Below are 10,996 nucleotides of genomic sequence, written 5' to 3'. Positions count from 1 at the left end.
GTCGTTGAACTTCACCGACACCTCGTAGTCCCCTGGGGGGGCACGGCCGGGTCAGGGGGGGCACAGAGACCCCCGGAGACCCCACAGAGCCCCACAGAGACCCCCCAGAACCTCCTGAACCCACCCGGAGGGACAGCGGGGTCAGGGGGGCCACAGAGACCCCCGGAGTCCCACATAGACCCCCGGAGACCCCCCAGAACCTCCTGAACCCACCTGGAGAGACAGGAGGGCCAGGGGGGACATGGAGACCCCCAAGGACCCCCAGAGACACCCAGAGACGCCCAAACCTACCCTGGGGGCATGGTGGGGTCAGGGGGGCACAGAGACCCCCAGAGACACCCAGAGACCCCCAAATCTGCCCTGGGGGCACGGCAGGGGTCAGGGGGGGCACAGAGACCCCCAGAGATGCCCCAGAACCCACCCTGAGGGACAGCAGGGTCAGGGGGGCACAGAGAGACCCCCAGAGACCCCCCAGAACCTCCTGAACCCACCCTGAGGGACAGCAGGGTCGGAGACCCCACAGAGACCCCCAGAACCTCCCCAGAGCCCCAGAGCCCATCCTGTAGGACAGCGGGGTCAGGGGGGCACAGAGACCCCTGGAGACCCCCCAGAGCCCCCCAGAAACATCCAGAGCCTGTTGAACCCACCCTGCAGGACAGTGGGGTCAGGGGGGGCACAGAGACCCCCCCAGAGACCCCCAGAGACCCTCAAACCCACCCTGAGGGATTGAGGGGAGTCCCAGAGCCCCCCAAACCCACCCTGTGATACAGTGGGGTCAGGGGGGCACAGAGACCCCTGGAGACACACAGAGACCCCCAAACCCACCCTGGGGAACAGCAGGATTGTGGAGGGGCACAGAGACCTCTAAAGACCCCCAAAACCACCCTGAGGGATTGAGGGGAGTCCTAGAGCCCCCCAAACCCACCCTGGGGGACAGTGGGGTTGGGGGGACACAGAGAAACCCCCAGAGACCCCTGGAGAGCTCCCAAAGACCCCCAGAGCCGCCCAAACCCACCCTGAAGGATTGAGGGGAGTCCTGGAGCCCCCCGAACCCACCCTGTGGGACAGTGGGGTCAAGGGGGCACAGAGACCCCCAGATAACCCCCAGATCACCCCAGAACCCCCCCCGTGCCCCCCCAAATGCTCACCGGGTTCCTGCACGACGTAGGAGACCCCGCAGGATCCGTCCTTGCGGTCCTCGAAGGCGATCTCGGCCTTGCTGGGCCCCTCCACGGCGATGGAGAGACCCCCGGCCCCCGCCTCGCGCGTCCAGATGCTGAACTCGGCTGGGCAGGGGGGAAAAGGGGGGTCAGGGCACCCCAAAAGGGGCTGGGACCCTCAAAACCACCCCAGAACCTCCAAAACTGCCCCTGAACCCCTAAACTGCCCTGGAACCCCCCAAACTGCCCCGGAACCCCCCAAACTGCCCCGGAACCCCTTGATCCCACAGCGATGGAGAGACCACCCAGACCCTGCTTTGCACACTCAGATGCTGAACTCGGCTGGGCAGGGGGGAAAAGGGGGGGTCAGGGCACCCCAAAAGGGGCTAAGACCCCCAAAACCGCCCCAGAACCCCCCAAAACTGCTCCTGAGCCCCCCAATCCAAGGGAAGCCCCCCAAAGCCCCCCTGGCCCCTCCACGGCAATGGAGAGACCTCCGGACCCTGCTTTGCACCCCCAGATGCTGAACTCGGCTGGGGAGGGGGAAAAAGGGGGGGTCAGGGCACCCCAAAAGGATCTGGGACCCTCAAAACCACCCCGGAACCCCCAAAACCGCCCTGGAACCCCACGCTCCAGCCCCGGGCAGGTTTGGTGTGCCCGGGGTCAGTTTTTGGGATTCCCTGGCTGGTTTTGGCCCCCAGCTCAATTTTAGAGTCCCCAGGTCATTTTTGGGGTGCTCCAGCTCTGTTTTGGGGTGTCCCAGCTCAGTTTTGGGGTCCCCCAGCTCAGTTTTGGGGTCGTTTTGGGTCTTTCACCTGGCACTCCGGCCTCGGCTCGCTCCAGCCCCGGGCAGGTTTGGGATGCCCAGGGTCAGTTTTTGGGATGCCCAGGGTCAGTTTTTGGGATGCCCTGGTCATTTTTAGGATGCCCTGACTGTTTCTGAGGTGTCCCAGCTCATTTTTGGGGTCTCCCAGCTCAGTTTTGGGGCCGTTTTGGGTCTCTCACCTGGCACTCCGGCCTCAGCTCTCTCCAGCCCCGGTCCCCCTGCTCGGACCTTGTGGGCGCCGCCCTCGCCCAGGGGTCCCACGGTGAACTGGAAGGGGCTCCCTGGCACGTGCTGCCCGCGGTCCTTGACGCTCACAGAGTGGGGTCCCGTCTCCTGGGGCACGAAGCGAACCCCGAAGGCCCCCGGGGCGTCCCCGGGCACCACCTGGGCCGGCACCGCCTGCCCCGAGGGCCCCGAGACCTGCGCGGACACCTCCGACACGCTCAGCTCTGGGGGGGAACAGGGGGGGGACACGGGGGGTTATTGGGGGGATCAGGGGGTTAGTGGGGGGCTCAGGGGGTTATAGGGGGGATCAGGGGGTCATTGGGGGGCTCAGGGAATTATTGAGGGGCTCAGGGGTTCACTGGGAGGACAGGGGGTTATGGGGGGACAGAGGATTATTTGGGGGGCTCAGGGGGTCATTGGAGGGACAGGGGATTATTGGGAGGCTCAGGAGGTTATTGGGGGGCTCAGGAGGTTATTGGGGGGACAGGGGGTCATTGGGGGGACAGGGGGTTATTGGGGGGACAGGGGGTTATTGGGGGATCAGGGGGTCACTGGGGGGCTCAGGGGTCACTGGGGACACAGGGAATTATTGGGGGCTCAGGAGGTCATTAGGGGGCTCAAAGGGTTATAGGGGGACTCAAGGGGTTATAGGGGGGGCTCAGGGGGTTATTGGGGGGCCCCTCACCAGGCATTTTGAGGCTGAGGTCGCAGGGGGAGCCCACGGTGGCCTCGGGGGGGGCCCTGCGGCGCCGCGTGATGCTCTCGCGGACCCGACCCTCGCCCGTCACCTTCACAGAGAAGGGGCTCCCTGGGGGGGGCAAAGGGGGGGTCACAGGGGGCCCCCAAACCCCTCACAGGACCCTCAAACCTCCCACCCCACCCAGCATCCCCCAAACCCCTCCTGGGACACCTCCAAACCCCCCTGGGACACCTCCAAACCCCCCCACCCCAAACCCCTCATGGGACCCCCAAACCACTCCTGGGACCCCACAAACCAGCCCCCAGTGCCCCCCAATCCCCCCTGGCTCGCTCCCACTGTGCCCCAGTAACTCCATTTATCCCAGTACACCCCCCAGTGTCCCCAGTGCCCCCAGTCCTCCCCAGTGCCCCTCCCAGTGCCTCCAGTGTCACTCCCAGTCCTGCTCTCATCCTCCCTGTCCTCCCAGTGCCCCTCCCCATCCTGCCAGTGCCCCCAGTGCCCCTCCTCGTCCTCCCCAGTGCCCCCTCCCAGTCCTGCTCTCGTCCTCCCTGTCCTCCCGGTGCCCCCAAGTCCCCCCCAGTCCCTCCCAGTGCCCCTCCCCATCCTCCCCAGTGCCCCCAGTGCCCCTCCCAGTGCTCCCCATTCCTCCCCAGTGCCCCTCCCAGTGTCTCCAGTGCCCCTCTCCCTCCTCCCCAGTGCCCCTCCCAGTCCCTCCCAGTCCTTCTCTAGTCCTCCCAGTCCTCCCCAGTGCCCCTCTCTGTCCTCCCAGTGCTCCCCATTGCCCCTCCCAGTGTCCCCAGTGCCCCTCCCCATCCTCCCCAGTGCCCCCAGTGCCCCTCCCAGTGCTCCCCATTCCTCCCCAGTGCCCCTTCCCATGCCCCCAGTCCCCCCAGTCCCTCCCAGTGCCCCCAGTCCCCCCCAGTCCCTCCCAGTGTCCCTCCCCGTGCTCCCAGTCCCCCCCAGTCCCTCCCAGTCCCCCCCAGTCCCTCCCAGTCCCCCCCAGTCCCTCCCAGTGCCCTCCCAGTGCCCGCGGTGCCCACCGGGCACGTGCTGGTCGCCGAACTTGACGGAGATGATGTAGTTGCCGGGCTCGGTGGGACAGTAGGACACGCGGCACGTCCCGTCCTCCAGCTCCTCCGTCGTGATGTCCACCTTGCTGGGACCCTCGATGGACAGGCTGAGACCCCCGTACCCTGGGGAGGGGGACACAGGGTCAGCAGGGACCCCTGGGACCCCCAAACCCCCCTCCTTGGACAGGCTGAGACCCCCGTACCCTGGGGAGGGGACACAGGGTCAGCAGGGACCCCCAAACCCCCTGCAGGGTCAGCAGGGACCCCCTTGGACCCCCAGGAGCCCCCCAGAAGTCCCCCAGGATTCCCCAGTTCCTCCCAGTCCCCCCGTACCTGCGTCCCTGGTGTCGATGGGGGTTGGAAGGTGCCCCCAGACCCCCCCAGTTCCCCCCAGTCCCCCCGTACCTGCGTCCCTGGTGTCGATGGTGAAGTGGGCGGGCTGGAAGGTTCTCCCCTCTCTCAGGCCGGGCCCTGTCAGGATCACCCTGCTGGCATCGCCCAGCTCGGCCTGGCTGATGGTGACGGCGATGGGGCTGCGGGGCAGCGGCTGCGACCCCCGGAACACGTGAACCAGGTGCTCCCCCACCTCCCGGGGCACAAACGAGATCCCTGGGGGGAGAATGGGGACATTGGGGACACTGGGGGACATGGTGGGACATCCCACATGTCCCGGGGAATGAACGAGATCCCTGGGGGGAGAATAGGGACATTGGGGACATTGGGGACATTGGGGGGACATTGGGGACATTGGAACATGTGAACCAGGTGCTCCCCCACCTCCCGCGGCACAAATGAGATCCCTGGGGGGGATACGAGGACATGGGGGACATTGGGGGACATCAGGAACAATGGGGACACTGGGAGACATGGGGGACACTGGAGGGACATGGGGGGACATTGGGGCACATGGGGGACATCCCCCACCTCCCAGGGCATGAACAGGGGACAGGGGGACAATGGGGACAATGCGGACACTGGAGAGTTGGGGGGGACACGGCCTGGGAGCCATTCGAGCTGGCAGGGCTCCTGTCCCTTCATGCCCCCCCACATCCCCTCATATCTCCTGGTGTCCCCAGTGTCCCCTCACTGATGTGCCCATTCCGGAGCCGTTTGAGCTCTCGTCCCCCCCTGTCCCTTGTGTCCCCAATGTCCCCCCCATCCCCTGTTGTCCCCATTGTCCCCTCACCGATGTGGCCGTTCCGGAGCCATTTGAGCTGGCACAGCTCCTGTCCCCCCCGTCCCCTTGTGTCCCCAATGTCCCCCCCTGTGTCCCCATTGTCCCCTCACCGATGTGGCCATTGCGGAGCCGTTTGAGCTGGCACAGCTCCTGTCCCCTGGTGTCCCCAGTGTCCCCCCCATGTCCCCTCACCGATGTGGCCGTTGCGGAGCCGTTTGAGCTGACAGGGCTCTTTGTGCCCCGAGGGGGAGGTGACAGTGGCCGTGAGCTGGCTCAGGTCGGTCTCCCCGATGTCCAGGGGGATGTCGGCCGAGGCGCCCACCTTGAGGTGGGACAGGCGCAGGGAGTCGTCACCTGGGGGACAAGGGGGGGTCAGGGGGGGCACAGAGACCCTCAGGGTGGCACTGGGGACACCCTGGGGGCTCCAGAGACCCCCAAACCTGACCCAGGGACCCTCAGGGTGGCACTGGGGACACCCCAGGGGCTCCAGAGACCCCCAAATCTGACTCGGGGACCCTCAGGGTGGCACTGGGGACACCCTGGGGGCTCCAGGGACCCCTAAACCTGACCCAGGGACCCTCGGGGTGGCACTGGGAACACCCCGGGGGCTCCAGAGCTGCTCCTGGGACCCCCAAACCTGACTTGGGGACCCTCAGGGTGGCACTGGGGACACCCCAGGGGCTCCAGAGACCCCCAAACCTGACTTGGGGACCCTCAGGGTGGCACTGGGGACACCCCGGGGGCTCCAGAGACCCCCAAACCTGTCCCAGAGACCCCCAAACCTGATCCAGGGACCCTCAGGGTGGCACTGGGGACACCCCGGGAGCTCCACAGCTGCTCCTGGGACACCCAAACCCGTCCTAGGGATCCCCAAACCCACTCTGGGGACCCCCAAACCTGCTGTAGGAATCCCCAAAGCCCCCCCCATCCCCCCATACCAGTGATGTGGGCGGTGAAGGGGCTGCCAGGGATGTGCTTGTCATTGTACTTGACCACTCCAGGGACCCCCAGACCCCCCCTAAATGACCCCTAAGCCCCCCCAAAAGCCCCCCCAGCTCCCCATACCGGTGATGCGGGCGGTGAAGGGGCTGCCAGGGATGTGTTTGTCGTTGTACTTGACGACGATGCCATAGTCCCCGGGCAGCACGGGCAGGTAGGACACGCTGCACGTCCCGTCCTGGTTGTCCGTGCAGCTGATCTCGGCCTTGGAGGGACCTTCCACGGCCAGGGACAGCCCTCCTGGGGGGACACGGGGGTCACCGGGGGGGGGACAGCCGGGGAGGGGGTGAGGGGAACATGGGGACTCCCTGAGAGGGGCTGGGGACACACTGGGGACCCCCTGAGAGGGGCTGGGGACAACCTGGGGACAACCTGGGGACACACTGGGGACCCTGAGAGGGGCTGGGGACAACCTGGGGAGTCCCTTAGAGGGGCTGGGGACATCATGTGGACACCCTGGGGACATCCTGGGGACCCCCTGAGAGGGGCTGGGGACACCCTGAGAGGGGTTAGGGACATCCTGGGCACATCCTGGACACCCTAAGAGGGGCTGGGGACATCCTGGGGACCCCCTAAGAGGGGCTGGGGACACTCTGGAAACCCCTTGAGTGGGGCTGGGGATGCCCTGGGGACCCCTGGGATGGTGTGGGGACCCCCTGGGAACCCTCTGGAGACCCCTGGGACAGTGTACGGACCCCCTGGAGACCCCTGGGACAGTCTGAGGACCCCTTGGAGACTCCTGGGAGGGGCTGGTGACCCCCTGGGAGGGTGTGGGGACCCCCTGGAGACCTTTGGGAGGGTGTGGGGACCCCCTGGGAACCCTCTGGGACAGTGTGGGGACCCCCTGGAGACCCCTGGGACAGTCTGAGGACCCTCTGGGAACCCCCTGGGGACCCCTGGGAGGGTGTGGGGACCCTCTGGGAACCCCCTGGGGACCCCTGGGACAGTCTGAGGACCCCCTGGAGACCCCTGGGACGGTCTGAGGTCCCCCTGGAGATCCCTGGGATGGTGTGGGGACTCCCTGGGGACCCCTGGAACAGTGTAGGGACCCCCTGGAGACCCCTGGGGCAGTCTGAGGATCCCCTGGGAACCCCCTGGAACCCCCTGGGACGGTGTGGGGACCCCCTGGAGACCCCTGGGACAGTCTGAGGACCCCCTGGAACACCCTGGGGACCCTTACACCCTGGGAGGGTGTAGGGAACCCCTGGGAACCCCCTGGGCACCCCTGGGAGGGTGCGGGGACCCCCTGGGAACACCCTGGGGACTCCTGGGACAGTCTGAGGACCCCCTGGGAACCCCTGGGACGGTGTGGGGACCCCTTGGAGATCCCTGGGACAGTGAAAGGACCCCCTGGGAACCCCCTGGGGACCCCTGGGAGGGTCTGGCCCCTCACCCTCTCCGGCGTCCTTGGTGTTGACGGTGAAGGTGGCGGGTTTGTTGACGGTGCCGTGGATGAGGCCGGGCCCGTAGGCCGTGACGTGCCCACTGTTCACATAGTCCACGTAGAACTGCAGGGGGCTGCCTGGGGGGGCACGGGGGGGGGACACCGGGGGGGCAGGGGGGGGTGGGGCCCCCCCCCCCCCAGCCCCGGGGGGGGCCCCCCCCCCCCCCCCCCCAGAGCCACAGGGGGGTCCCCAGGGTGACACACAGGGTGACACGAGGGGCCGTGGGGCCACAAAGGCCACCCCAAACCCCCCTGCTGACCCCCAAAACCCCTCTGCTGACCCCCTAAACCCCCCTGATGACCCCCCAAACCCCCCTGATGACCCCCAAAACCCCCCCTGATGACCCCCCAAGCCCCCCTGGGCCTCCCACCTGTACAGGGGGTGCTGAGACCCCCCCCAGGTGCCTCAAGGGGATCCCCAGGGTGACACACGGGGTGACACGAGGGGCCGTGTCCAGGGCTGTGGGGCCACAAAGGTCACCCCAGACACCTCTGCTGACCCCCCAAACCCCCCTGCTGACCCCCTAAACCCCCCTGATGACCCCCCAAGCCCACCTGAAGCCCACCTGGGCCTCCCACCTGTACAGGGGGTGCTGAGACCCCCCCAGGTGCCTCAAGGGGATCCCCAGGGTGACACACGGGGTGACACGAGGGGACGTGTCCAGGGCTTTGGTGCCACAAAGGCCACCCCAAACCCCCCTGCTGACCCCCCAAACCCCTCTGCTGACCCTCTAAACCCCCCTGATGACCCCTCAAGCCCACCTGAAGCCCCCATGGACCCCTCACCTGTAAAGGGGGTGCTGAGACCCCCCCTAGGTGCCACACAGGGTGACACGAGGGGCCGTGTCCAGGGCTGTGGGGCCACAAAGGTCACCCCAAACCCCCCTGCTGACCCCCCCCAAGCCCCCCTAAAGCCCCCCCGGGGCCCCCCCACCTGGGATGTGCATGTTGTCGTAGCGAATGTCCATCTCGTGCAGCCCGGCCTCGCTGGGGGCGAAGCGAACCGTCACCGTCCCGTCCTTGTTGTCCGTGATGTCCGGCTTGGCCACCTTCCCCGAGGGCATCCGAACCTCCCCTGGGGGCACAGGGGGGTCAGGGGGGTGGGACACCCTGGGGACACCCTGGGGACACTCTGGGGACAACCTGGGAGGGCCTGGGGGCACCCTGGGGACATCCTGGGGACACCTTCCCCCAGGGGGCACAGGGGGGTCAGGGGGGTCAGAGGGGTGGGACACCCTGGGGACACCTTCCCTGAGGGCACCTGCACCTCCCTTGGGGGGCACGGGGGGGCACAGGGGGGTCAGGGGGGCAGGACACCCTGGGGACAGCCTGGGGACATCCTGGGGGACATCCTGGGGGACATCCTGGGGACACCTTCCCCGAGGGCATCCGAACCTCTCCTGGGGGCACAGGGGGGTCAGGGGGGTCAGGACACCCTGGGAGGGGCTGGGGACACCCTGGGGACACCCTGATAGGGCCTGGGGGCACCCTGGGAAGGTGGGGACACACTGGGGACACCTTCCCCAAGGGCATCCACACCTCCCCTGGGGACAACGGAGGGTTAGAGGGGTCAGGGGGGTGGGACATCCTGGGGACACCTTCCCTGAGGGCATCTGCACCTCCCCTGGGGGGCACAGGGGGCACAGAGGGGTCAAGGGGGGTGGGACACCCTGGGGACATCCTGGGGACACACTGGGAACAACCTGGGGGCACCCTGGGATGGTGGGGACACCCTGGGGACATCCTGGGGGACATCCTGGGGACACCTTCCCTGAGGGGCACAGGGGGGTCAGGGTGGGCTGGGGTGGTGGGGACACCCTGGGGACACCCTGGGAGTGACTGGGAGTCCCCTGGGGGGACTGGGGACACCCTGGGAGGGGTTGGGGACACCCTGGGGACACCCTGGGGGGATTGAGGATACCCTGGGGGGATTGGGGACACCCTGGGAGGGGCTCAGGACCCCCAGAGGGGACCTGGTGACCCCTGAGAGGACACACCAGCCACCTTGGGGACCTCAGGAGAGGATCCAGGGGGGCTTTGGGGACCCCAAAAACCTCCCCACCCCCCCCAGAAGGACCCTGGGAGGCCCAAAGACCCCGCAGGTCTCGGGGACCCCCCCGAGCTGCTCCGGTCACCCCCCACCCCGAGGGCTCTGAGCTGTTCTGGGGACCCCCTGGGACACCACAGGGGGTGTCGGGGACCCCCCCAAGGCCCCCCCAGTTTTGGGGGCCCCCCCTCACCTGTGATCTCACCCTTCTTGATGGTGAAGGGGATGACGAGGTCGAAGGGGCGCAGCCCCGCCATGTCCAGCCCGTTCACCCCCAGCAGGGGCCGGTCTGTGGCCTGGGGGGGCACAGAGGGGTCAGGGGGGGCCAGACCCCAACATTCCTGACCCCCCAAAACCCCAAAAACCCTCTGACCCCCCCCAAACACCCCCGTGTGCAGCCCCACCATGTCCAGCCCGTTCACCCCCAGCAGGGGCCGGTCCGTGGCCTGGGGGGGCACAGGGGGGTCAGGGGGGGGCAGACCTTGATGCTCCTGACCCCTCAAAACCCTAAAAACCCTCTGACCCCCCCCTGTGCCCCCCTGTGCCCCTCGGTGACTCACCATGACCTGGAAGGGGCTGTTTGGGATGTGCCCCCTCTGTACCCCCCCTGTCCCCCTCGGTGACTCACCACGATCTGAAAGGGGCTGTTTGGGATGTGCCCCCCCTGTGCCCCCCCCGTGCCCTTTGGTGACTCACCATGACCTGGAAGGGGCTGTTTGGGATGTGTCCCCCCCAATGCCCCCCCTGTACCCCCCCCGATGCCCCCCTGTGCCCTTTGGTGACTCACCATGACCTGGAAGGGGCTGTTTGGGATGTGCCCCCTCTGTGCCCCCCCTGTACCCCCCCTGTGTCCCCCCAGTGCCCCTGATGCCCCCTCGGTGACTCACCATGACCTGGAAGGGGCTGTTTGGGATGTGCTCTCCCCCGAAGCGGACGCAGATGACGTACTTGCCGGGCTGGGGGGCCGTGTAGAAGATGTCGAAGGTGCCGTCGGGGTTCTCCACCACGTCCACGTCCACCTCGGAGCCGTCGGGGGTGCACACGGAGCACGTCACCTTCCCCTTGCCCGCCGCCTTCGCGTCCACCGTGATCACCGTCTGCTCCCCCAGCTGGATCGTGGGGCCCACCCCGGCCCCTGGGGGAGGACAGCAGGGAAAGGGGGGTCACAGACTGTCCTGGTCCTGGGGGACACCCCAAAACCGCCCTGTTGGCCCAACCCTGGGGGGCTCCGGGGCTGCCCATCCACTGGGATCCCCAAATTGGGGGGCTCCGGGGCTGCCCATCCACTGGGATCCCCAAATTGGGGGGCTCTGGGGCTGCCCACCCGCTAGGAGCCCCAAAGTGGGGG

At 67.6% G+C, this 10,996-nt stretch overlaps 1 protein-coding gene across 1 annotated transcript in view; it reads right to left on the bottom strand.

Moving 5' to 3' along the window:
- The window catches only part of LOC113961212 (filamin-A-like), a gene marked incomplete at both ends in the record, with an annotated part of 18,768 nt that overhangs the window by 5,527 nt on the left and 2,245 nt on the right, over positions 1–10,996 (bottom strand). The window contains 12 exon segments of the mRNA XM_027671349.1: positions 1–32; positions 1,149–1,286; positions 2,166–2,435; positions 2,897–3,019; positions 3,952–4,104; positions 4,387–4,590; positions 5,351–5,512; positions 6,224–6,397; positions 7,551–7,679; positions 8,536–8,676; positions 9,842–9,944; positions 10,536–10,783. The exon segment at positions 1–32 is cut by the window's left edge and continues 4 nt beyond it. Coding sequence (XP_027527150.1) covers positions 1–32; positions 1,149–1,286; positions 2,166–2,435; positions 2,897–3,019; positions 3,952–4,104; positions 4,387–4,590; positions 5,351–5,512; positions 6,224–6,397; positions 7,551–7,679; positions 8,536–8,676; positions 9,842–9,944; positions 10,536–10,783 — 1,877 coding nt within the window.

The sequence above is a fragment of the Neopelma chrysocephalum genome, unplaced genomic scaffold, assembly GCF_003984885.1.
Source record: "Neopelma chrysocephalum unplaced genomic scaffold, ASM398488v2 Primary Assembly neopelma1_97097, whole genome shotgun sequence".
In the NCBI taxonomy this organism is placed as follows: Eukaryota; Metazoa; Chordata; class Aves; order Passeriformes; family Pipridae; genus Neopelma; species Neopelma chrysocephalum.
The sequence above is the reverse complement of the archived record's forward strand: the minus strand, read 5'-3'. Positions and strand labels throughout refer to the sequence as shown.